General features: G+C 44.1%; 1 protein-coding gene across 6 annotated transcripts in view; it reads left to right on the forward strand.

Moving 5' to 3' along the window:
- Positions 1-313: 313 nt before the first annotated feature.
- The window catches only part of gbf1 (golgi brefeldin A resistant guanine nucleotide exchange factor 1), a 58,817-nt gene continuing 36,089 nt past the window's right edge, over positions 314-23,041 (forward strand). For all 6 annotated transcript variants that reach the window (XM_084708914.1, XM_084708915.1, XM_084708916.1 and 3 more), the window contains exons 1-4: positions 314-365; positions 516-618; positions 1,827-1,930; positions 2,221-2,287. In XM_084708914.1, coding sequence (XP_084565040.1) covers positions 1,835-1,930; positions 2,221-2,287 — 163 coding nt within the window. In that variant the 5' untranslated portion in view covers positions 314-365; positions 516-618; positions 1,827-1,834. The remainder of the gene's footprint in view (positions 366-515; positions 619-1,826; positions 1,931-2,220; positions 2,288-23,041) is intronic.

Here is a 23,041-nt window from a genome sequence, read left to right on the forward strand (position 1 = left end):
AGTTACACTACATTGCCATTTCCCCAACTAGAGCTGATGTTTGAAATGATTTTACTAGCCATGCCTTTGAGTACACAGAACCTTGATTGTTATGGTCCCGCCTTTCCATGCGTTTCTTAACTTATACAGGATTCTTTAAAACATAGAAATATAATATAGACTTTTAAAACACTTATGATAACATGGTCAATGTAAAAATCTAAATGGGATTCATATGTATTTTTGATCTATATTGGATTCAAGTCCAATACATTTTTTTAGCCTATTGGTCCAGTAAGCTGTCAAACAAACGCAGGCAGCAAGGTTGGTTGCACATTTCCAGGTTTTCCACGTCAGTGTGTTTACGAAGTACAGATTGACAACCGGTATATTTGTTTAATTGCTCATATTTGACACTGTCTGGCATTTTAATAATCAGTGTCTTTGTATTGCATGTATAAGAATTGGAATGCCTAAGTATTGGTATTTCTCTATATGGTGTAGCTAACTGAACTTTGGTCATCACTTTTGGTCAGCTATACAGTTCTTGGCTTGCTCGTTAGCTAGCTAGCTAGCTAGTAGCAGGCTACCACCAGTTGAAATTGTACAGGACTCCATCTTGGAATTGCAACTAAACAGGTATGTTTTTCCGTGAAGTGTTGTCTATCCATGATTTTGTGAAACAAAGAAAAGTAAAGAAGTATTATAGAACGTGATTTATAGTCGGGAGCTTAATTTACACTGATACGAGGTACACGACGGACTGACACAATACATGGATGTGGAGCTAGCTAGTTAGCTAGCTAGCTAACGTTAGCTCGTCGAGTTGACCTGTCAAAATACCTTAAATGTCTGACAATGGCAGCCAGCTAACGTAAGCTAGTTATAGCCAGTTAAGCAATAAGCAACCAGTTTTGTCTTTAAATACAAAATAACGCTAGCTACATGAGAAGGTAGTAAGGCTTAAGTAATACCCAGTAAAGTAGCTTATTATTGCCAAGCCGAGCTTTCTCAAGCAGAACTGTGTGATGTAAGATTGAGCTTTTTTTTGTTGCTAGATAGCTAGCTCTTTGGCTGTTGCTAATCAGCTAATCAAATTAACTAGCTAGCACACAGTGTTGTTTCAGGGGACACCCCATTAGCTACAACTGGTTAACAACGACCCTTAAGAATTAGTCCCGCAGGAGCAAGCTTGTTAACAATGACCGCAATCATAACTTCATGTCCATTTGTCATCTAGAAAAACTGGCTAACATTATGATACATCATCTCACTTGCTGCAGGGTGCAATAATAGCTAAACTAGCTAGAGTGGAAAACCCACTACACTCTACGTGGCTGGTCTGGGTTTGTCAGGCCTGCTACTACTACTACTAGCTAGCGCTCTAGTTCAAATTACAATGAGTCTGGATGGTCCTATAGTGTACTTGGCTAATAATTGTGAATTTTGAAAGGTAAGCCGTCGCCTTCAGGATTAGTTTACATCAAGTCAGAGATTGTAGGATGCGGCCATTTGGCTACCTGATGCATACCTTGTATATGCCTTGTCGCTGCCGGTTTTAATTCATATTTATTGCCATTTCTGTGTACCAATGTAATCTTGTAATGTGGTTGTTAGCCATGTCAGGTTATGTTATTCTGTCACATTCTCAGCACATCAATTGACTGGGTATCAGTCCCTCATTAATGTAATTCTATTTCCCTTTTCAGTCAAGATTAGCCACACACGGTGTTTCCTGCAATAATCATATCCATAGACCATCATATCCATAATGTTAAACTGAAGCAAGGGAGAACTAGTGTACCTCCAAAGTAACATCCAGTCTCACCCTATGTTTGTCTTCACAGAAAACAGGATGGTGGACAAGAATATATACATTGTCCAAGGGGAGATATGTACTGTAGTTGGTGCCATCAAGAGGAATTCAAGATGGAATACCCACACTCCTTTAGTAAGTGTGTTCCACTGTCATTTTATGAATTCTATTTTGTTTACTGTTCATTATAGAACTTAGCCTTTCACGTGCAACACACTTATAGAGGATATGGCCTATATGGATCTAATGTTCAACGGCGCTATAGCACTATATTTATGATCCATAGCACAAACAAACTCTCCATACGCACCTAATATAGTGTAAAAACCCATAAAATGTTAAAACCTGCACCACAGTTGTATTAGTAATTGTGTTTAATGTAATTTGTTTGTTTTTTACCTTTGTCTTTTAAATTCTTGGCTCAGGATGAAGAACAAGATCCATTACTCAACAGCTTTAGCCACCTGAAGGAGATACTCAACAGCATAAAAGGTTAGCACTGCTGAAAATACATACAAGTGGTAAAAGTGTTTCAGGTTAACCATTCCTTTACATACACACCAACCAAGCTTACTAAATGTAACGTTGAATAGTTAATAAGGATTAGTCTGTCAGTTTTCTATGAAAGCATTTCATGCAGAGACATATAGTAGAGAGACATAGAGGATGGATTCACTGAAGAATATTTGGTTGCCATTGTTTAATATCCCTGAAAGACCAACATTCTTCATAAAGGCTAAAACGAGTAGCCATAGTTTCTTTTCCAATCTTGTCTCCTCAAATACATCACACGGATAAAGCCGTAGTCAGTTGAGACCTTGAGGTTGAACACATTCAAGATTGCTATCACAAAGTGCCTTTTTTCCTCCAGTCTGAAGAGTAAAAGCATATTTAATCAGGTGTGCGTGGCAGATTTCCACAGTGAAATAGGTTGGCCTTTCACGTTTGTCAATATTATCTCTCTCAATGTCTTACTGTGTGGGGGATACTCCGCTTAATCATTTTAAGAAGTCCCATTGAAGCGTTACAACTGTTTGTTCATCTTTTATCCAAATGCCTGCTAATAAGCTAGACGGTGAAGGTAAATGTTACGGTGGGTTGTGCAAGTGTTCTTCTCTGGTGAGAACATTTGAAATCTGGTAAAGATACACACAATGTGTAGAGGCTCTGTACTTGTTTCATACAGCATTAAAATCGAGCAGTTTCCTCATTCTTCAAAAGGTTTATTAGGAAGCCTTATAAAGGCTAATCATATGAACACATTTTTGGGCCTACAGTACATCTTACACACATGGTTGTGCTCATAGAAGCAAATATCCTTATGGTGCATCCAACTTCATTGCCATCTACGAAAGCTATCACCCTATCACCACCCCGCCATATGACTCTTACATTCACATACAGGCTCTAAAGATCCTGTATTGGCTACTAGCTGATGATCCGTGGCCAACTGTGTGCTCACCCTGCTGTTATGTTAAGGTGCCTTTGCAGTGGGACAGCCCTCTAAAGTCTTTCTACCAGGCAGCAGCTAGCAAGCTATCTGGATGATGGAGAGACGGAACACATGGAGCCCTGAGGCCAGGGTCTCAGCCCCTCTCCGGGTGTAGATAGTAGCGTAGCCCTCCCCTCGCTCTCAAGGGAATGCCACCACTACTACTAGCTGCAAGACAGACAGGCACGGCTGCGTCAGGGTCCTAGGAGGAATCGGCCACGCTGTTTTCACCCCCCCCCCCACTGCTGTAACACCAAAGGTCTTGTTAGTGCTCCAGAGCTATGGCATTGGAGACCGGAGTGTTTTTTATATTTCACCTAACTACTTTAATTCCAAAATCTACTTTGATGGTTTACCCCCTTGATCATTCTTGAAAGGTTAAGAATGAAGACTGTCTTTCCTATTTCAAAGAACAATGGATGGTTGGAGGTAACTTAATTCTCGTTACCAGTTCTTGTCACTGCAATGTGATTTATGTGGAAAGGCGACTCACCTTCTTGTAATCTTATAAGCACAAACTTTGACCCTCGGGCGCCATGTCACTGTCCTGCAGAGACAAATGCTTCTAAAAGCAGATAAGAAAAAGCAAATAACCAGACTAGATTGCATTAGATCTTAACTAACTGAATGCATTTTGGGGGGATTATTGCAACAACGGATACCAATACCCTACCAATACCCCACTCCGCGCACGCACTCATGCACACAATCCCACGTGCACATAATGTAGACAGACACACAAACACAATCATTTCAGTGTGAATTCTTACGGGTGGGCTGTGTCTCTGTGTTGTGTTGGTGCTCAGAGGTTTTGCAGTGGCCCAGCTGTCTACTTACTGAAAGCCCAGTCATTTCATACACACACAGTGACCCATCTAACAACAAAGGCCAACCAGCAAGGAAATGTGGATTCTTCCCCACAAGGTTTCTCATCCACTTTCTCCCTCTGTTCTTCTCCCTCCCTTGCTTCGTTGTTAAGTTCCTCCATTCTGCTTTCCCTCTTGTTCTGGCTGCGGTGATTGGCAGGACCATGTGCCATGTCGTTGGAGAGCGGTGCAGCTGGAAGTATATCATCTGCAATTTTAGTTGGGTAAATATAGCAGGGAGTCTTGTCAAGCAGAGAGATAGATCGTTCTGGGAAAGGAAGTGTTGTCTCTTTCTGTCCAAGAAAAAAAGAAAAAAAAAGAAGTTTCCTACAACTTCTGGATGTCAAAAGGTTTTCTCTCGGTCGACAAAACAAAGGGGGTATAGTCAGAGGAGTTAGGTCAGCTATGGAACATGTGTTTTAGTGTCCCTAACCCTCCCACCCATCTGCCCTCGCCCCATTTTCTGTTCTGTCTTTGACTCACTACCCCACCTGACCCTAACCCATGTCTACTACCTCCACCGTGCTCCGGTTTATAAAGCAATCAGGCTTTTCTTGATTGGATGGGGACGTTAAGATAACAAAATACCTCTTCTTCATCTCTCAAGCTCATTTGACCCGTATAATTGACTGCTTTCTGACGGCATCTCAGCCTTTAGATTTGAACTTCCTGTTTTTGAACAGCAAAAACACAACTTTCCCCCCTTTTTTCCCCTCATGTTATAAAATATACGCTTCACTGATTGAAAGTAATAAAACACAGAAGGGAATGTCTGGTTCCAAACCATGGAATTGTTAGCACTACACCATCTCCCAATAATCAATCAATGGTTTGTTGCTTCCTATTCTTCGATTGGAGCCTGCCAATCAACACATTCCTAGCTTGAAACTGTAGGGGGGTAAATATTGTCCAAACAACCAAAACTAATTCCCCTATGGTTTAAAGGAAGATGGGAAACTGAACAGTGTATTAGCATGAACTAAATAATGCCAATACCAATAGAATTCCAGGTATTTGACTCTATGGGTTAAATCAGAGCAAGAATGGTCAAAGTACGGTTAAGTGAAATAGGTATTTAATAACTTTGCAAATGAATGAAATCAATTACAAGGCAAACATGTTACAATATGAACGTTTTCAATCTTACCTACTCTACCATGATCATTGTAAATCAGAGAGAAAGCAAGAGGTGAGGAAGGAGTAGGACAGTAGGACAAGGCAGAACTGAGGAGAAGGTCTCAGGAGATGAAGAATCCAAAGAACAATGCATTACAATTCCCTTTATACACAAGACCAACCAATCAGACCACATCTTGAATGGGGTGTGAGAGCCATCAAGTTGAGACCGTCCAGAAACTCCAGACTTTAGCATATGAGAGGTGGGGGCAGGTTTGACACCCAGCCTTACAATCCTCCCTCTTGGACACAAAAGCACAGCAAAAGCTGCAGTGTTCATCGTGTGATAACCTGCACCCATAGGAAAAGGAACTTGATTGCAGACAGGTCAGCATTGAGATTCTAATGGTCATGGCTATTGCTCAGAGGATCACTTTTGGATCATGGCTAGTGCTCAGAGGACCAATTTTGGATCATGGCTAATGCTCAGAGGATCACTTGGAAGAACCTTTGTATTGGCATGCAGACGTGCCCTTGGTTAGCATATTCCTGCTACTTACGTTCTTGTCCTGTTACAGCAGAACACAATTGGAGCACAGCACTTGGTTAACAATGAAAATGGTAAAGTTTGGAGTGGTCTGGGGTCTGAGTGAGTCGGATTGGATACAAATGGAAATTAGTGAGACAGTGTCCTAAAACTCAAATGGAAAAAATAGGTGAACAACAGTCCTCCCTTTTGATAGATGAGAGGTACACAAACATATCATCTAGCAGATGAAAATGGCAATTAAAACAAAAGCGTTCTTGGGTCCAAAATAAACAAAACACAAATTACACAGACAAGTTATACCAATCTACATTTACAGGTCAGGAACCATTGCGAGTTTAGCTAAAACCTAGAACATTTACCACCAACTCTATAAAACACACAAAGGTACATACTGATCCACAATACCCAAATCTCATCCACACAAACCAACATAGGAACTCATGGATGGACAAACCATATGCGCTATGCATATGCAGCTAAAGGAACTGGAGCAGCAACAAATAAACTGTCCCCAACGAATCTTTGAACTACAACAAAGACTAAACACAGGGGTAATACAGTAGGAATGTAGCAATATCACAATTTGGACCTGAATTAAGTAAATGTAAAAGATAGTTGAAATTGCATGCAATCACGTTAAAAAGTTTAAGATTTGGTTGTCTTGATAAAGGCTCAGCTTATGCTGCATGAAAAATGGGGGAGGCCTACCCTTTCCCAGATCCCAACATTTGGACTCAGTGTGACCACTTCTTAGACAAGCACGACAAAATCTAACTTTGTTGTTAGCATAAAACAAGCGTGTGGGTGGAATAGGCATATTTCTGCCAAGATCCCAACATCGCATTTCGGTGTGTCCTTGTCTTTTACAGAAGTTACACTGTATATGATGGGGCTGCTGGGGCTTGGGTTTTGCCTCTGTCGCCATTTTTATGGCAGCAATGCGTGGCGGATCAGGAGCACGACGGTTCTTTGTAGAACGCGGTTTGGGAATTTGCGCACCAATTCCACTCTCTGTGTCTGAACACTCATTAGTAGAATGTGAGCCAGCATGGCTGGTCTCTTCACTGCTTTTATTAGCGGTGTGTTGCCTTGTGGCACTAAAAGGTGTCGCTGCTTTGAGGACAGAGTTGAGAAGACATTTGCCAATTAAATGTACAGTAATCTTCAATGTTTGTTTCTTTTCTGCTTTCTTTTTATGGACTCCTACAGTTCGCCAATGTTCAATTATTTCAGCTAGCGTAAAATCAATTTTAAGACCGTTCTTGTCTTTCTTGCTCAATTGAGATAACGTTCGGTTAACGCTAACTTCTTCCCATAGGTTTAGTAATTTGTTAACTTCAGTTTCCCATTCCATTTTTGTTCATTTCATGCAGGAGCTAATATCAGAAACCAGTAATAGGCTTTTACCAACAGAACCAGGTGGAACACAATTAATGTACATTTGTAAATGCTTACTCACCGCACCATGGTTTGAAACGCCGGTTTGCCTAACTGTAACTGAATTGCTCGAAACATATCACGTCGTCGGGGTCACCAAAACTGTAGGGGGGTAAATATTGTCCAAACAACCAAAACTAATTCCCCTATGGTTTAAAGGAAGATGGGAAACTGAACAGTGTATTAGCATGAACTAAATAATGCCAATACCAATAGAATTCCAGGTATTTGACTCTATGGGTTAAATCAGAGCAAGAATGGTCAAAGTACGGTTAAGTGAAATAGGTATTTAATAACTTTGCAAATGAATGAAATCAATTACAAGGCAAACATGTTACAATATGAACGTTTTCAATCTTACCTACTCTACCATGATCATTGTAAATCAGAGAGAAAGCAAGAGGTGAGGAAGGAGTAGGACAGTAGGACAAGGCAGAACTGAGGAGAAGGTCTCAGGAGATGAAGAATCCAAAGAACAATGCATTACAATTCCCTTTATACACAAGACCAACCAATCAGACCACATCTTGAATGGGGTGTGAGAGCCATCAAGTTGAGACCGTCCAGAAACTCCAGACTTTAGCATATGAGAGGTGGGGGCAGGTTTGACACCCAGCCTTACAATATATATACATGTATATTTGCGTTTGATTCACTGTTAGACTTACACGATCAGATTACATTTACATTTAGTCATTTAGCAGACACTCTTATCCAGAGCGACTTACAGTAAGTACAGGGACATTCTCCCCGAGGCAAGTAGGGACACAACGCCAGGTACTGCCGGGAATCGAACCAACAACCTTCTGATTAGTAGCCTGACTCCCTAACCGCTCAGCCATCTGACCCCCGATTACTTATTTTACTTATTTTGCCTGGGTTGGGACTTTCATTGCCTTCACCCCTTTAGATGTCCTATCAATGAGACGGTTAACCAATGCTGCCTATGGGGTTAAGTGGACCAGTAGCTCAGTGATGACAGGGTTAGCCATGTGGACATGTCAAGCTAATCCCAGCACTACATTGGAATTACAAACAAGCTACCAATAGTGACAAATTGGCCCAGTAGCATATTTGCTGGGGTGCCTATTACCACAAGATGTCCATAGGTGCCCATTTCCAATCATTGAAACCATAGGTGTGAAATGTTCCAAACAAGCCTTATTTTGATGTGTAGATCTCTCATAGCATTGACAGGCGAAGTATTCCATATCGGATTCATGTTTAACATCAAACAGATAAATCTCAGCCTCAATCCCCTGTTGAATAATTCTTTGGATTTGTTAGGCTATTGGTTGTACAGGAGTATGGGGTAGAGAGGCTGAGGGGTGAACTGAGATTCATTCAAACATGGTTTTTCTTTTTTGTATTCTCACTCTTGCCTTTTTTTTTCCTTTTCTCTACCTTTGTTATGCAGTCCAAGTCCAAGCTTCTTTCTAAATCTTTTTTTTCCCCTCCTTCTTGCTCCCAACCCCCCTCAGCGAAGGTCAGATTTTTGACAAGTCTGCAGAGAAAGCAGCCAGCCTTAAATCCCCTCATTTTTATTCATACAAATACAGGTTTAGAGATTCCGACACCCGTAAGATCTAAGCCAGAGCGGCCCGCTTTTGACTGACAGCTCTTTCTCATTTTATATTTTTTTACTGAACACTAACTAAATTCACAAGCACACCTCTAATTGACTGGAATCACTAGCAAGGCACCAGTGGTGACTATCAGAGGGGCACGGTGATGGAATTGCAGAACGAATGTCACGATGGATAATTTGAACGCTCGCTGATTGACCTTTTCAATAATTATCTCACTGTCCCCTGAGTAAAGGACAGTGCAGATATCATTTTTCTTTGGTTCAGTAGGGTGAACATTTGCCAGACAGCATTTTTTCTTCAGATTTTTTGGAAAGCTGGGTATTTTTTATATTAATTCTCTTCCTTTTGGTCACTGTAATTACTTTGGGAAATATCATATTAATATTTAAGCGTGTCAATTTTGTTATGTATGTTATGGTTACTTTTGGCTTTGTGTAACAGTCCCTCTGCTGGTTACTTAATCCACAAATTGCTCACGACCTCACTCATTCACCTCATTATAGCTTCCTGTCTATCAGTGAGAGGGAACACACACAATACTAGTTCAAGGTCAAGTGTGTGCGTGTGTTGTCTTGGCCCCTACAGCTGTGCTTAGGCAGCTCCGCCTCTAAGGGGTTTGCAGCCTGTGCACGTGGGAACTAACGGTGCCCTTTCAAGCCCCCCACCCCCTTCACCCCCACCCCATGCTCTTCTGCCACCCGATATCTGCACATATATCACTCCCAATTGAACTGGCTGAATGCAGTTGGCAAATGCCAAGAGGAGCCATAATTCATATCACTCAGTCACTTATGCAAATATGTTTACTCACCAAGGAATTCCAGCCTCCTCAGAAGAAATGGCCTCGTGTGAACTACATAATCCATAATTCCTCCCTCACACTGTGCACCTATGGGTTTAACACTGAGATTAAGATCATCAGCTGTTCTATTTTCAGTCTGGGCACTGATGATGTATATTTCATAGCTAAGCCAAAAATATATAGTGTTGTCACTTCCATGAATGCATTAGCTGTTACTTCAACTGTTGATATTCATCTGAGAGGGAATCCTGTCTTTTTTGAATATCACAGAGAAACAAGTTTGGGAGAGGGAGAAAGGAGGGGTGACAAGTCATTTCGCTCAGTGTTTTACCCTGTCAGGAATGTGCAACGGCTGTCCCCCAAGATGGAGCAACACGAAATCTGACTTCCTCTTCACTGTGGTGAAAACAAGAACCGGGGTACCATTACAGTGATGATGGTATCCTGCCCGCCACTCCTCCTGTCCTTTCCACAAGGAAGGTGGGATTCTTAGCACCCTTGCCAGGGTTAATGTCCCGGTCCAAATAGGGAACAGGCGGTGACTGTTGAACAAGGTCTACTTTCATTAATAGACACTTACTGACTGATTGTCAAGCTGTTTTCTTTCATGACTACGTAGTTGTTGTACAGTCGTCCTACAAAGTGGGATTAGCTGGGATTTTTTTTGTACATTTACCAAACTGTTTATTACAAGAACAGCAGTAGTTTGCCACCCTTGCATATTGAAGGGTGTAGGCATATCGAAGGGTCTTTGGCCTGGCCAAGCTGTCTAACCACCCATCACACTGGGAAGGAAGGTGGAGTCCCTTAACTCCCTCCCCAGACAAACTGCCACCTATCGCTGGTTAGTAGCTGTAAATCTGGCCAGTTAACAGTGTCCTAACCGGGGACTGACAGGCATGGCTTAGGCCCGGTGTGAAGAGGGGATGCAACTGTTGTCCTGTTTCAGAGCCTCTCAACAATGTGCTGAGTGGATGGAGAGTCCCAGCAGAAGGCCATTAATCATGCTGGCCCGGGGGTCCGCACGGGGTCTGTGGGAGAGGGAAGAGGGGGGGGGGGAGCATGGAGGATCCGGGTGTGCTGACAGGAACAGAGGGCAAGACTAGAGCAAAACAAACCAGCCACCCCCCCCAAAAAAAAGAAAAAAAAAAGAGGAGAGGTCAGAGACACGGCTAGGATGGATTAAGGGAGAGGCAGGCACCAGCCAGGTAGGAGGTATTGAGTTGAAGAAGGTAAGAGAATCAGATGAAGGGAAGCAGTTGCAAAATAATACATTGCTTCTTATAGTCATAGTGTTTGTAGATCATTCAGAAGTAGATGGGTGTCAAAAAATGGATGCACTGCTATTGTGTCCAAGTGTCTTGAATTCTCCAAGCAGTGCACCCCATCATTAGATGCAAACAAGGCTGGCTAATTTACATTTTGGGTAAAATGTTTTTTTATTTTTAGATCTGTTGATGATATAAAAACATGGCAAGTCGAAGAAGTGTACAGAAACACTATGGAGACTAACCTGAGCCCCTCCACCCATTCTATTAGCCTGAACTGAGGCTATCCTGAGCCTCTCCACCCATTCTGTTAGCCTGAACTGAGGCTATCCTGAGCCTCTCCACCCATTCTGTTAGCCTGAACTGAGGCTATCCTGAGCCTCTCTACCCATTCTGTTAGCCTGAACTGAGGCTATCCTGAGCCCCTCCACCCATTCTGTTAGCCTGAACTGAGGCTATCCTGAGCCCCTCCACCCATTCTGTTAGCCTGAACTGAGGCTATCCTGAGCCTCTCCACCCATTCTGTTAGCCTGAACTGAGGCTATCCTGAGCCTCTCTACCCATTCTGTTAGCCTGAACTGAGGCTATCCTGAGCCTCTCCACCCATTCTGTTAGCCTGAACTGAGGCTATCCTGAGCCTCTCCACCCATTCTGTTAGCCTGTACTGAGGCTATCCTGAGCCCCTCCACCCATTCTGTTAGCCTGAACTGAGGCTATCCTGAGCCTCTCTACCCATTCTGTTAGCCTGAACTGAGGCTATCCTGAGCCTCTCCACCCATTCTGTTAGCCTGAACTGAGGCTATCCTGAGCCTCTCCACCCATTCTGTTAGCCTGTACTGAGGCTATCCTGAGCCCCTCCACCCATTCTGCTAGCTTGAACTGAGGCCCACTGAGTCTAGAAGGGATCCGTTGAGTCCAGGTCTAGCCCCCTACGTAACGTGTGTTGTCATCTGTGAACCTTACATGTTGGATTTAGTGTTTTCCCAACCTACTACCTAGATGGTATTTTAATGTTCTGTTAAGCATATTCTTATGAGGTGGTAATTGGGGGGGTGGGGGGTGAGGCTGGGTAGATCTGCTCCCCCGCTCGCCTTTGTTCACCCAGGAAGTAATGGGTTTGAAGTTCAGCGCCACGTTCTCAACTCCACACAGGGAGTCGAGAACATGAATAAAGCATTGGGTATTAAGGTGGGGTTTTGAAAGTTTCAACACCTCTGGACTGTCCCAGTCTGTCTGTCCCCTCCTGCTGCTCTAAAAACAAAACTGGTGGGCCACGCGTGGTGACACTTTGATGGGACTGCTATCATTTTCCAGATTGACAATATGGCCAGAGTATTGACAATTTTTGGAGGTGCCAAGTGTTGGCTTTCGTAGTGTAAATGGGCATGTGGGCTAAGTTTAGCGCTGTACCAGCACAAGCTTGACATTTTACACCAGAACTTCCTTGTTGTAACTGGTTGGAGGACATGTATTTTACCTGTAATAAAACATTTTTACCTGTAAATTGTATCTGCAAAAGACTGGAATGTCAGACTAAGCTTCAGCTGACCAAATCAGGTCTTTTGATGGACACTTTAGACGGAAGAGAGGGCCAGTGCTAATGTACCTTTTGAAAATGTTCTTAGGTCCTATTCAAACTTTTACCAACATCAGTTTTTTTTCTGATGGGCCGTACGGTAGTCAGTAGGTTTATCTTTAGATATTCATTCTTCCAACTAGTAGTACCAGCAGTCGCTAAAAGATAAGTTATGGCCATGAGGTCATGTCAAGAACACTTAACTTTCTGAAAACAAACCCCGCAAAATAAGGCTAAGCGTGCAGGTGCCAGAGGGCTGTAGTTAGGCGTTAGCCTGTCTTGTCAGGGGGTTATGCTATGTGGACAGTGCATAATTCACTGGCTCCTTAATGTCTTCCCTTATCATTCCAATGGCACCTGACGCATAGCCAGTCTTGGTTGTAAAACATTTTTGTCAAGGCGGACAAAAATAGGATCTCAACCTTAGACACTTTTGACCAAGCACTATAATTCCATATTGACTGTATGCAGGAGGTCTTGTATGTGCCATTTAGGATCAGTTAGTTGCAGTGGAAAGGTGGTGGCAGAAGACTGTCTGTTTGGCTTGGATATAGCTGGGTATTGAAGCGAGGGGGTGGGGGGTTGAGGTGTGCTGAGATTTTTTTTGTTGTTGTTTTAGAAAATAAGGGCCAACATTAGTATGGTGCGCAGCACTATCTTGCTTGTGTGGCGCTCACAACCTTAAGCCTCGGGTGTCCCAGCGCGGATCCTCTACTGCCTTGATGGACTGGGTTAATAAACCTCTCGGTAGACACACGCGCACAGTCATTCTTTACACACACACACACACACACCAAACACCGAACACACGCGCGCGCACACACAAACACACATAGTCATTCTACACACAGCTGCTTGTTATTTCATGGTCCATAAGGACCCTGTGACCACGGACATTCTAATACACATATCCAATTAGATAAGCATTGCTGCGCTCTTCAGTTTCCAACTGTGAATCTCACACAGACGCTTCCTACTGGGCACTGCATTTGTTTTCTTATCAATTCTTAGAGTTGGTATAATACATTTATTGAAGGTCACTTTTTCTTTTCTCAGTGTTGTTACAAGACAATTCAATTTAGAAAGAAAAAAAATATATTTATTATTCTTTTCCAGAACATAAATTACGGATATTCCCTCTCCATCTGTGTGGGATAGCTGAGTCTTTCAAAAGGACATTATTACAACTAGTGTAATAAAAGCGTGTGGTGGTAAACAGGGGAGAGGTTAATCTCTGAGCCTTGTTCATTCAACATGCCAAAGCTGATACCTGATTACACTTGAATAAAATCACCTGACTAAAGTCACCAGCACATCCATAGGCTTGTCATACCCCCCCCCCCAACCATCCCCTCCTCGTCCGGTTTTGGCATGGAACAGAAGGGCCACTGGCAAAAGGCACAAGCTTCCAAGTGGACACCCGGAATTAAAAAAAGACGACCTATTTCTGGTCTGCAGCTGGGCGCTTTTTGAAAGGAGTGTGCGGCGTTAAGGTGACATGGGTCAAAACTTTCTTGTCGGGGGAGATTTGTCGGGGGGGGGGGGGGGGAGGGATAGAGAGAGGGACAGACTCTCTGGCGGGGGGCATGTGTGTCTGTGATGCGGGGGGCTGGCATGATTAAACAACTGCCAGTGTTTCAGGGCATAAATATTGAATCGAGAAGAGGTGACATGTGCGGCAGTCGTGTTTTAAACCTGTTGACGCGTCCCTTCTTAAATAGAATAGGATCAGCGCCGCCGATTACAAATTTTGACAAAAGCTGTCCTGCTGACAGGGGAGGGAGACGGGCGGACCAGAGCGGCCCTCTGCAGCTGACCCAGAGACATGCTAACAACCTGGGACACAAAGGAGGTGTTGATTGGTCTGATGGCAAAATAGACCTGCCGATATACTGCCAGTCTCTCTCTCTCTGTTTCTCGCTCTGTCTTTCTCTGTCTCTCTCTTTCACTCTGTCCCCTCCCTACACACACACACACACACATTTTTCCTGTCATGTCTGTCGTTTGTCTCATGCTTTGAATCTCTTTCTCTAGCTCTATGCGCTCCTTCTCTTTCTGTCCCCCTCTCTGTCCCCCCACTCTCTCATGTTTGCTCTCTCTCTCTCTCTCTCTCTCGCTCTCTCTCTCGCTCTTTCTCTCTCAAGCTCTCTCTGTCTCAAGCTCTCTCTCTCGGTGTCAGTCTTATTGTCTCTCTCGTTCTCTTTCAGTGTCTCTCTCTCTTTCCCCCTCTCCCCTTTAAGATTCCTTAGCTAATAGATGTGAGGCTCAGATGTGGACTGAGGTTGAGGATTATAGCACAGATAATGACTTCTAACACACATTTTTGCACAGTATTCCTTGACGTTCAGTATTGAAATAAAGTTTATACAATCAAATGTAATGGACATGGCTGCTAAATGACACTATTTGTACGCAGTAGCAGTTAGATGCAAGTAATTGATGCATTAATATGTAAAAAATTAAATGGCTAAATCTATTTACACAGTCCAACTGTCACTATTACAATTTGCCACTAGATTTATTTAGTCATAATTAGTCTTAAACGTGTCTCCTTAACACTCAAAGGTGGTTATGACATTGTGAAAAGCACCAGGAGATAAATAGGGCCAGTTGGTGTAGTTGTAGGTTCTAATCCCTGTGTGAGAGAGAGTGCTAAAGGACTCCACTCCTCCTACTAGCTCCACCTCCTCCGTCTAGAGCCGGGCCCTGTGTTCACAGGGCTGTGTCCATCATTCCAGTTATGCACATAAGCCTATGTTGGTTTTAAACTGTAAAAATGCCTGCTAAACTGGCAAGACAAGAGCAGGTTATGAGTGGCGAAATGCCGGCCCTGAATTTACGACCTGGGAACACACTCACGCTGGAGTAGTGTAGCACCATGTCTTGGTCTGGGGGGGGGGGGGTTGGGGGGTGCAAGAGTGTGAGGTGTGTGTGTGCGTGTGTGTGAGGTGTACTGTACTGTATGTGTGTTAGGGCTTCTGTATCTCAGACACGGAGGTCAGGGGGGAACTGAACTTGTGAACCAGTGGGCATCACTGTTACTGTTGAGTCAAGTATAGGTCAAACTAATCCAGGGCTCAAAGCGCACATTCCACTCAACTCAACAGCACAGATGTATAGGTCTGCTCTTTATATAGAATAGCCACGCACTGATGTTTTTCTTCCTCTGACCCAAGGAAAATAAATACACGGTGGAACAGTGACTGATGGTGTTTGCTGGTCGTGTTGGTTTCGAGGCCTAATGGAATGCAAACGGAGTGTGTCTGTCAGTGCATCTGCCCTTTATGGCTCAGATTGAAATCAACCAACAGGTTATTTAGAAAAAGTTATTTATCATATTATTTTACTATTCCCGCTCCCTCATTTTCACAAAAATGTTGTCAAAACGTTTGGCCTTTATAGTCTAATTGGATATTTTCCACTGGAACATTATATGCAAACTTTTGTGTCGGAGAGCCCACCTCTGTGATCTTGTTGGAGAACAATGCCAATTTATTTTTGTCTGTATTAGCATCAGACCTTTTTATGTATCATTGTTTTCCTCTTGAGCCATGCGATGTCCATGGTAATCCACTCGCTTCCCAACAGATATAGTGAACCATTACTGGATAAGGGATCATATCTAGGGAGATTGAAGTTGTGTAGAGTATTAACATAGTCACAAGTTTGATGATTGAACCTCAATTAGTCTCTTGTCTTTCCTGTGACAAATGTGGGAGAGTCAGTGGGCGATATGGCATGGGGTGCTGTCAGGATCAGGAAAGATGGGTGTAGCTTGGACACGTTTACCCGCCCGTCACACCCACACAGAGAGGTGACCCATCTTTTGTCTTTTCGTCAGACGGCCCGCTTCTGTCATTCACAAAGACACGTATGTTCAGACTGCACACACCCACGGCCATTTTCTTTAAAGGTGACAAAAGGGATAGCCAATTGTTTTTCTGTTTATCAGAGGTGACATGACCAGTGGCGCAAGGGGGCTAGGAGGCCCTGTGTTGCCATAGCTAAATATACATCCCTGACAGCTCCATAATAGGTTCCAGGAAGTTCAGTGGAAAATAAAAACAAAGCGACATTTCTAGCTGATTGGCTTTGAAAGGCCGTTTTTCCTTGCTGAATGGGAAAAATGTGGACTTCAGCATTCCATGGCCGTGATGCCAGTCGGATTGGATAGGCGCAGCCTTGCGTGTGCAGAACGAGCAGGCCGCGCTGGAGACGCACCGCACTGCAGAAACACACTTTATGGGAAAGAATTTGGACACAAGTTTGAAAGAGAAACTCACAACAAACAGGGAGGGGATGAATACAGAGATTATTTTGTTTTGTAGCATGTTTTTGTTTTGTTTTAGCTGTGTTTTTTACGTCATTAGGAGTGTCTACATTTTAATACTATACATAGGCCTCGTGGTGGAGGGTGGGGATAATCATATTGCGGTTGAGAATGAAGCCTCTGAAAGCCTGTAATGTTAGCTGCGTTGTGCCAGTGTTTAACTCTGTGATCCACATTATGTACTGCATGTTGTTAACAAACCATTTGGGAACAAGATACTCTTTAAACCTCTAGAATATTATTTTATGCATTTCGATGTTGATCATGGCAGACCAATGGCACATGTTTCTCCTGCCAAGGACACAGAAACCAAAGACTTGTGAAGTACCCCTCCACCTTGACATTTTGTGGTATAAAACACATGGTGGTGGTGGGGGGGAACTTCTAGGGAGAAACAATTTTCAGACTCCTCAAAGTGTTTTAATCTGGTGAATATCTATATTCCACTACTTCGGTTGTGAATGAGCAACATTTGAGAAGAGTTCTGTCTAAGATGAATTCTTCATAGCATTGAGTCTTGAGCGGAACTGCAGCTTACAGGGAGGAAGTTGGGCGCGGCGAGAGAAGAGGCCACAAATCGCACCGGTGTAAGGAGCACTCGTTCTCGCTGTACATTTGTGCTCCTCGACATTCTCTAGTGAGAGCCGAGCCCAAGTGTTTACAAACACCTAGCCCGCTGTCTCTCTTGGAGCGTTTTTTTTTGCTAATTCATAAAGATAATGCACTCGCTGGATCCAATCCCATTTGCTCAGCTGTCCAACATTACCCAACAGTATCTTGGAGGAGCCACTTACCACGGCACGGTTTAAAATTACTGCACTTCTGGCAAATGGCTGCAGTGTTAGACTCCAACACCACTTTTGTAAATTGTGTTTGTATTCCCCTTTTTTTCCTACTTTTGCCTCTCTGGTTTGGTTAAATTATGTGCTGAAAGATGTTTTATGACAAACAGCAAGCCCCAGGGAAGTGCACTTTATACATCACTAGAAGCAGACTGCCATGTGAACTGCTTGGAGTGGTTCAGTTTTTTCCCCCTCTTTTTTTCCCTTTTTTTTGGGGGGGGGGTGGTTCCTCTTCAATCTTTCAACCCTCTCTTAACTGACTGAGAGAAGGATCACATCTACTCCATTGTATCAGGAAACGCGTTAGCTTAGCCTTCTTAATTTTCTTCTTCCTGAATGCCCCCTTCAGAGAAAGCAGCATGGGGCACATCCCATGCCAAGAGCTTCACCGCGGGACTGCACGGCCAAACATTGTGCCCCCTGGCCCTTGTGCCCCCTCTACCCAACCTCTTTGGCCCACACGTCCAACCCCAATGCTGGTTACAGTATGGCAGACATGTGGACCCGCCGGGGAGTAATTTATGACAGTTGTCGCCTTGGTTCGCTAAGCTGGCCAGGGGCATCTACAGCCACTCTGACCGGGGCATTTCAGAGGCCCAGTGGGGATAAACCCGATAGGCTTTAATGTTTCTCCACCATGGAGCCTGTGTGGCATCAGTGGACAGAAATGTCCCCCTGCAAACCTCTGTTGTCTAAAGTCACCGTGTGTTGCCATGGAGAGGGCGGACTGCCACATTACTGGAAAGGCTAGGTAACGCAAACCGAGAAGCGTCATTCTTGTTGTTTTGGAAAAGTTAGGGAACGTAGAAGAATCAAATAAATCACAACATTGTTGAACATTTTTTTATCAGATTTTCCGTCTCACAAAACATGCTGGTAGGTAACGGTTCAAGTGCCAAAATATCCTAATTTATCATTATTAGTGCAGTGCTCGTTGGCGGCAAACATGTTTATAAATTATTTCTCGCAATAATCATTGCTCCGTCACTCAGTGCAGCTCAACATGGCAGCAAATGCAATTTTATATGTATTTGAAGCACATAAATCCAGCTCATCCAAACAGCTTTACACGTGACACCGCACGTCAATGGGTCCTGAGCAATACAGCTGGCACATTTCAGCTTCATACAGTGCACGGTTCTCAAGATAATCAAGCTTGACACGGAGATTGCTGCCTTTATAGTAAGATTCAGTTGTTTGACTAACAGCCTGCTAGCAGGACTATGCTATCTCAATCCAGCGTGCTCGAAGATAAAAAATAAATCTCCTTTTTTAAATGGCTTTGGTCATAGACAAGTACAGGGAGACAGGAAATGTATTGGAGAGAGAGAGAGAGAGAGAGAGAGAGAGAGGAAGACATGCAGAAATGACCCAGGCCGGATTCAAACATGGGCTGCTGCGTCAAGACTTCAGCCCATATGATACATGCTCTACCCAGTGAGACATTGGGGCACCCCATGCTCAAGGATTTTTATCAAGCCTCTGTGCTCTCATCTCTGGGCTATAGATGGACTTGATGGATTTTCATCCTGAATGTACCATGGAGGCTTCCACTGCTCTGTGCCAAGTCTCTCCCCCTGTTCTGCCCAGGTGTCCTGCCTGGACTAACTAAGCAGCACATGGGCTGCCCTTGCTGTTGAGCATTAGCTTAGGTGGCTAGCCCCTCTCCCCCTACTGGGACCAGCATGTGGAAAAGCCTCATTATTGTGCCTTTGCTCTTTTTAGGAATCAACCCGCTTGGCTTAGAGGCTAGCTGGCTGTTAGTTGGGATAGCAGGCACTATGGTACTCTGTATCTGTTGTGCTCTTGACCCACCCACCCCTCCAGCCCAGGGTAAACTGAAACAGCCAAGATTAGCATTAATCCTTCTTAATGCCGCGGCTCATAATATAGTCATTAGGTGACTTGAGACTAAGCCGTCCCACCTAACTGCTGCGATTTATTTAACACACACAGAGGATTTGCTGTCAATGCTGGGCCGGCATAAAGAGTGCATTACGTCTAAATACGGTGGTATCAACCAATTAATACTGATGAAGCTGGCCCTGTGAATGGTTACATTCAAATGAGGCCGTGTAGAGTAGGAAGCAGGGATGAAATGGATCAGAGTCTCTTCTCCTCCCAATCAAAGTTTCCTGTGGGGGCTCTCTGTCATTACCACCCTGTAGTAATATATAATGTGTGAGGTAAAATACAAGATCACTTTAGTATGAAACTGCTTTGTGGTTAAAATATTGTTTGGAAATATATTCCGCTCACACAGAGATCCTAGACTTTGATCAATTCTATATCTTAAAAAAAACGATGCGAGCGGTGCATTTCAGGATTAAACCTGAAACAGGTTTCCAGACCTCTTAACCTTGGACTCATGAGGTGGAGATGGTGGAGATGGTAATGGTGTCACTTTTCATACCCTACGCAATCATGCGCAATATTAGTTTAAATCAAGATTTAGAGTCTCCTTAAGGAATTGTGGAACTGGTGGATAAGGAAATAACCGTGCTTTGAGCATAGTTCGGATGTGCTTCTACAGAGATTAGAACTACCTGGAGAGGAACCCGAGTCTGTCTAATACACCTTGTCGGACCTCCGCTGGTAGACAGTAGTGCTTTTCCGTCATGTCCTGTCCCCCGTCCAGTTGGGTGCCATGTGAGACAACCTGCACGGGGCGATTACTAGTGGCTACCCTTAAATGCTTTCCCTGAAAGGGCAGGGTAGCATACAATGTATTGTACAATATTTATTTATCACGAGTTACAGGCCCCATTTTAAATCAGTTTATGACCCTCGGAATTTCTTTAAATTTCACTTTCAAATGGTGTGGTCTCGGGATATAACCAGCGTCATCTAGGATTTCTTTGGTGCTAATCTGCAACGGAAAAGATAGGACTTCTCTGGGGCTGATCTGAAGAATCAACACCAACGGCTTTGGAGAGACCCTTTATTCCACAGCCGTCTGTCAAATGAAAGCAATGGTCTCTCTCACTTGTCTACACCGCCGGCTTGTAATTCCAGGCGGACCCTGTTTTAGTATGCGCCTGTGTGGCGGTGGGTATTGTCTTGCTAGCGCAGTAGCCCCAGAGTAGCCTGTTGTCTAAATCTACAGTGCGTGGTTGCAGGATTCTCTCATACCCGGGGGAATGCCATTAGTGGAGTGCTGAAGGAACACAGCAGGTGAAACAAATAAGGGGTGGGAGGATTTTTTTTCCCCCCTCTGACTCAGTTTTTCTCTTGCCAAAGTCTGTTCTATGTCTCTCTCACCATTGTTTGTGTCCTTTTTTCCAGTTTGTTTGCGCTTACTTCTCTCTCTCTCTCTCTCTCTCTCTCTCTCTCTCTCTCTCTCTCTCTCTCTCTCTCTCTCTCTCTCTCTCTCTCTCTCTCTCTCTCTCTCTCTCTCTCTCTCTCTCTCTCTCTCTCTCTCTCTCTCTCTCTCTCTCTCTCTCTCTCTCTCTCTCCTGTCTCTCCTGTCTCTCCTGTCTCTCCTGTCTCTCCCGTCTCTCCCTCTGTCCCTCAGTCTGTTCATTCTTTCCGTGCAGTTGTGGACGGCGGTACTCGTCGGGAAGGGTGTGAAATCCAGTCCGAGCCGGAGCATGTGTGCCGATTTATCCTACTGAGTAGACCGCCATCTGCGGCTTAACCCTTTTACTGTGTCCCCCAACACAGAGCGCCCCTCGTCACCGCCATCCCATCCCCTTCCTCAAGCTTCCTTCACCCCCCCCTCAAACCCCCCAACATCTTTCCCCAAGACATTCACCAAGATCTACACCAAGGGTACATGGTCAAAGGATCAGGTGGAAATTCTGTGTCTTGGTTGCCACTGTTTGTTTTTCTGGAAATAGAGGCGATAATACGAAGCCACCTCGACTGAAGGGCATGGTAGCATGAGGGACAGGACAGGCAAATTCCTTAGCCCCAAAATAAGAGTGATTGAATACATGGTATGCCATCAAAGGAAGCAGGTTTGAGAGGAACTTCATAAGAAATTTCTATCAAAGAAAATTCTATCAAAGTTGGCGTTTTTTACTATTTATTATTCGAAAGCCATAGTCTGGGCATTGGTATTGCTCGTTAAATATAGGTGGGAATATTTTTTTGTTTTGTGAGATTTTAGAAGCTTCTTGGAGTATTTTAAAATGTAATTGGTTCCCCACTCTGCATAGTGGTTGGTTTTTAGGAGAAGGCATTTTTTACACAAATGCATGCACACACACACACACACACACACACACACACACACACACACACACACAATACTACTACTAAACTAGGTAAAACAAACCGGAACTGAACTCAGGATGCTCCCCCCTTCCCTTCTCTCCCTTTCCCTCAAATGTTTTAATTCAGCATGATAAAACATCCGTTATTTATAAGTTGATTGAGCGTAAAGTATGTCCATCCATCATAGGGGCGACGGCAGGCTGTGAAACACATTAACTGGACGCCAGAGTCTGGCCAGCGCCCCGCTGGAATAATACTGCTTCTGTGCAAAGTATGCAGCATAGAAAATACATTTTATGTACAGGATAACAGGTGCAAGGCACTGGAGCGCCAGCCAGACCTCAGAACAGTGCCGGAGCGCTCCCAGGCAATGTTTGCTAATGAAGTCATGCTTTTCTCAAAATGCTCCGGAGTCAAATGCATTTATATATTTCATATATATATATAGTTTTAATTATCAACATGTCATCCGCAAATAGACTTTTTCTTTTTGGTAAGGCATTGCCGCGACTGCATGGTTTTACTGGATCTGAGGTTAGAAGTTAAGCCCCATGTGTTCATGTTCATCTGTTGACTGTGCCTGCAGGACTGAGGGTGGATCTGTGGAGCCGAGCCTACATTCCTCTGTATACTGTCTATTAATCTGGCTGCATTGCCTCTCCTGTATTCACCCTTTTCTCTATCTGTGTCCCTTCTCTTTGTACCCCCCCTCTTCTCTCTGTCCCACACACACCTCATAAACAAGTCACGGCCAAGGCTGTGTTTCTGCAGTGAGCGAAGCTCCTCTTTTGGTTGTCGTGGTCACAATATGGGGACCAGAGGGCAGTTTGAACAACCTCCCCCTGGGGTCAGAGGTGCCGGCCATTACTGGCTGCTGTTTGTTTGTTCTTTGAGCTCTTTAATATGTGGACCCTAAGGTGTGGCTCCCAAAGCCCCCCCCCCTGAGGGTGAGAGAGCGGGGTGGGGAAGGGGGGAGGGGTACGGGGGGGGGGGGGTCGTCTCTAGCGTGGCGCTCGGTGACCTGTTGAAAGACCGCTGGGAGCGATTATGAAGAGGAGTGGGGAGGCATTGAAGACGGGCAGGATTAGGGAGACCAAACGTGCCCTCTTGTTTATCTGTGCGAATTAAAGTTTATGCTGTGCTGTCACTTTGGAGGGGGG

Source organism: Hypomesus nipponensis, chromosome 11 (assembly GCF_054491055.1).
Source record: "Hypomesus nipponensis isolate SF chromosome 11, ASM5449105v1, whole genome shotgun sequence".
NCBI lineage: Eukaryota > Metazoa > Chordata > Actinopteri > Osmeriformes > Osmeridae > Hypomesus > Hypomesus nipponensis.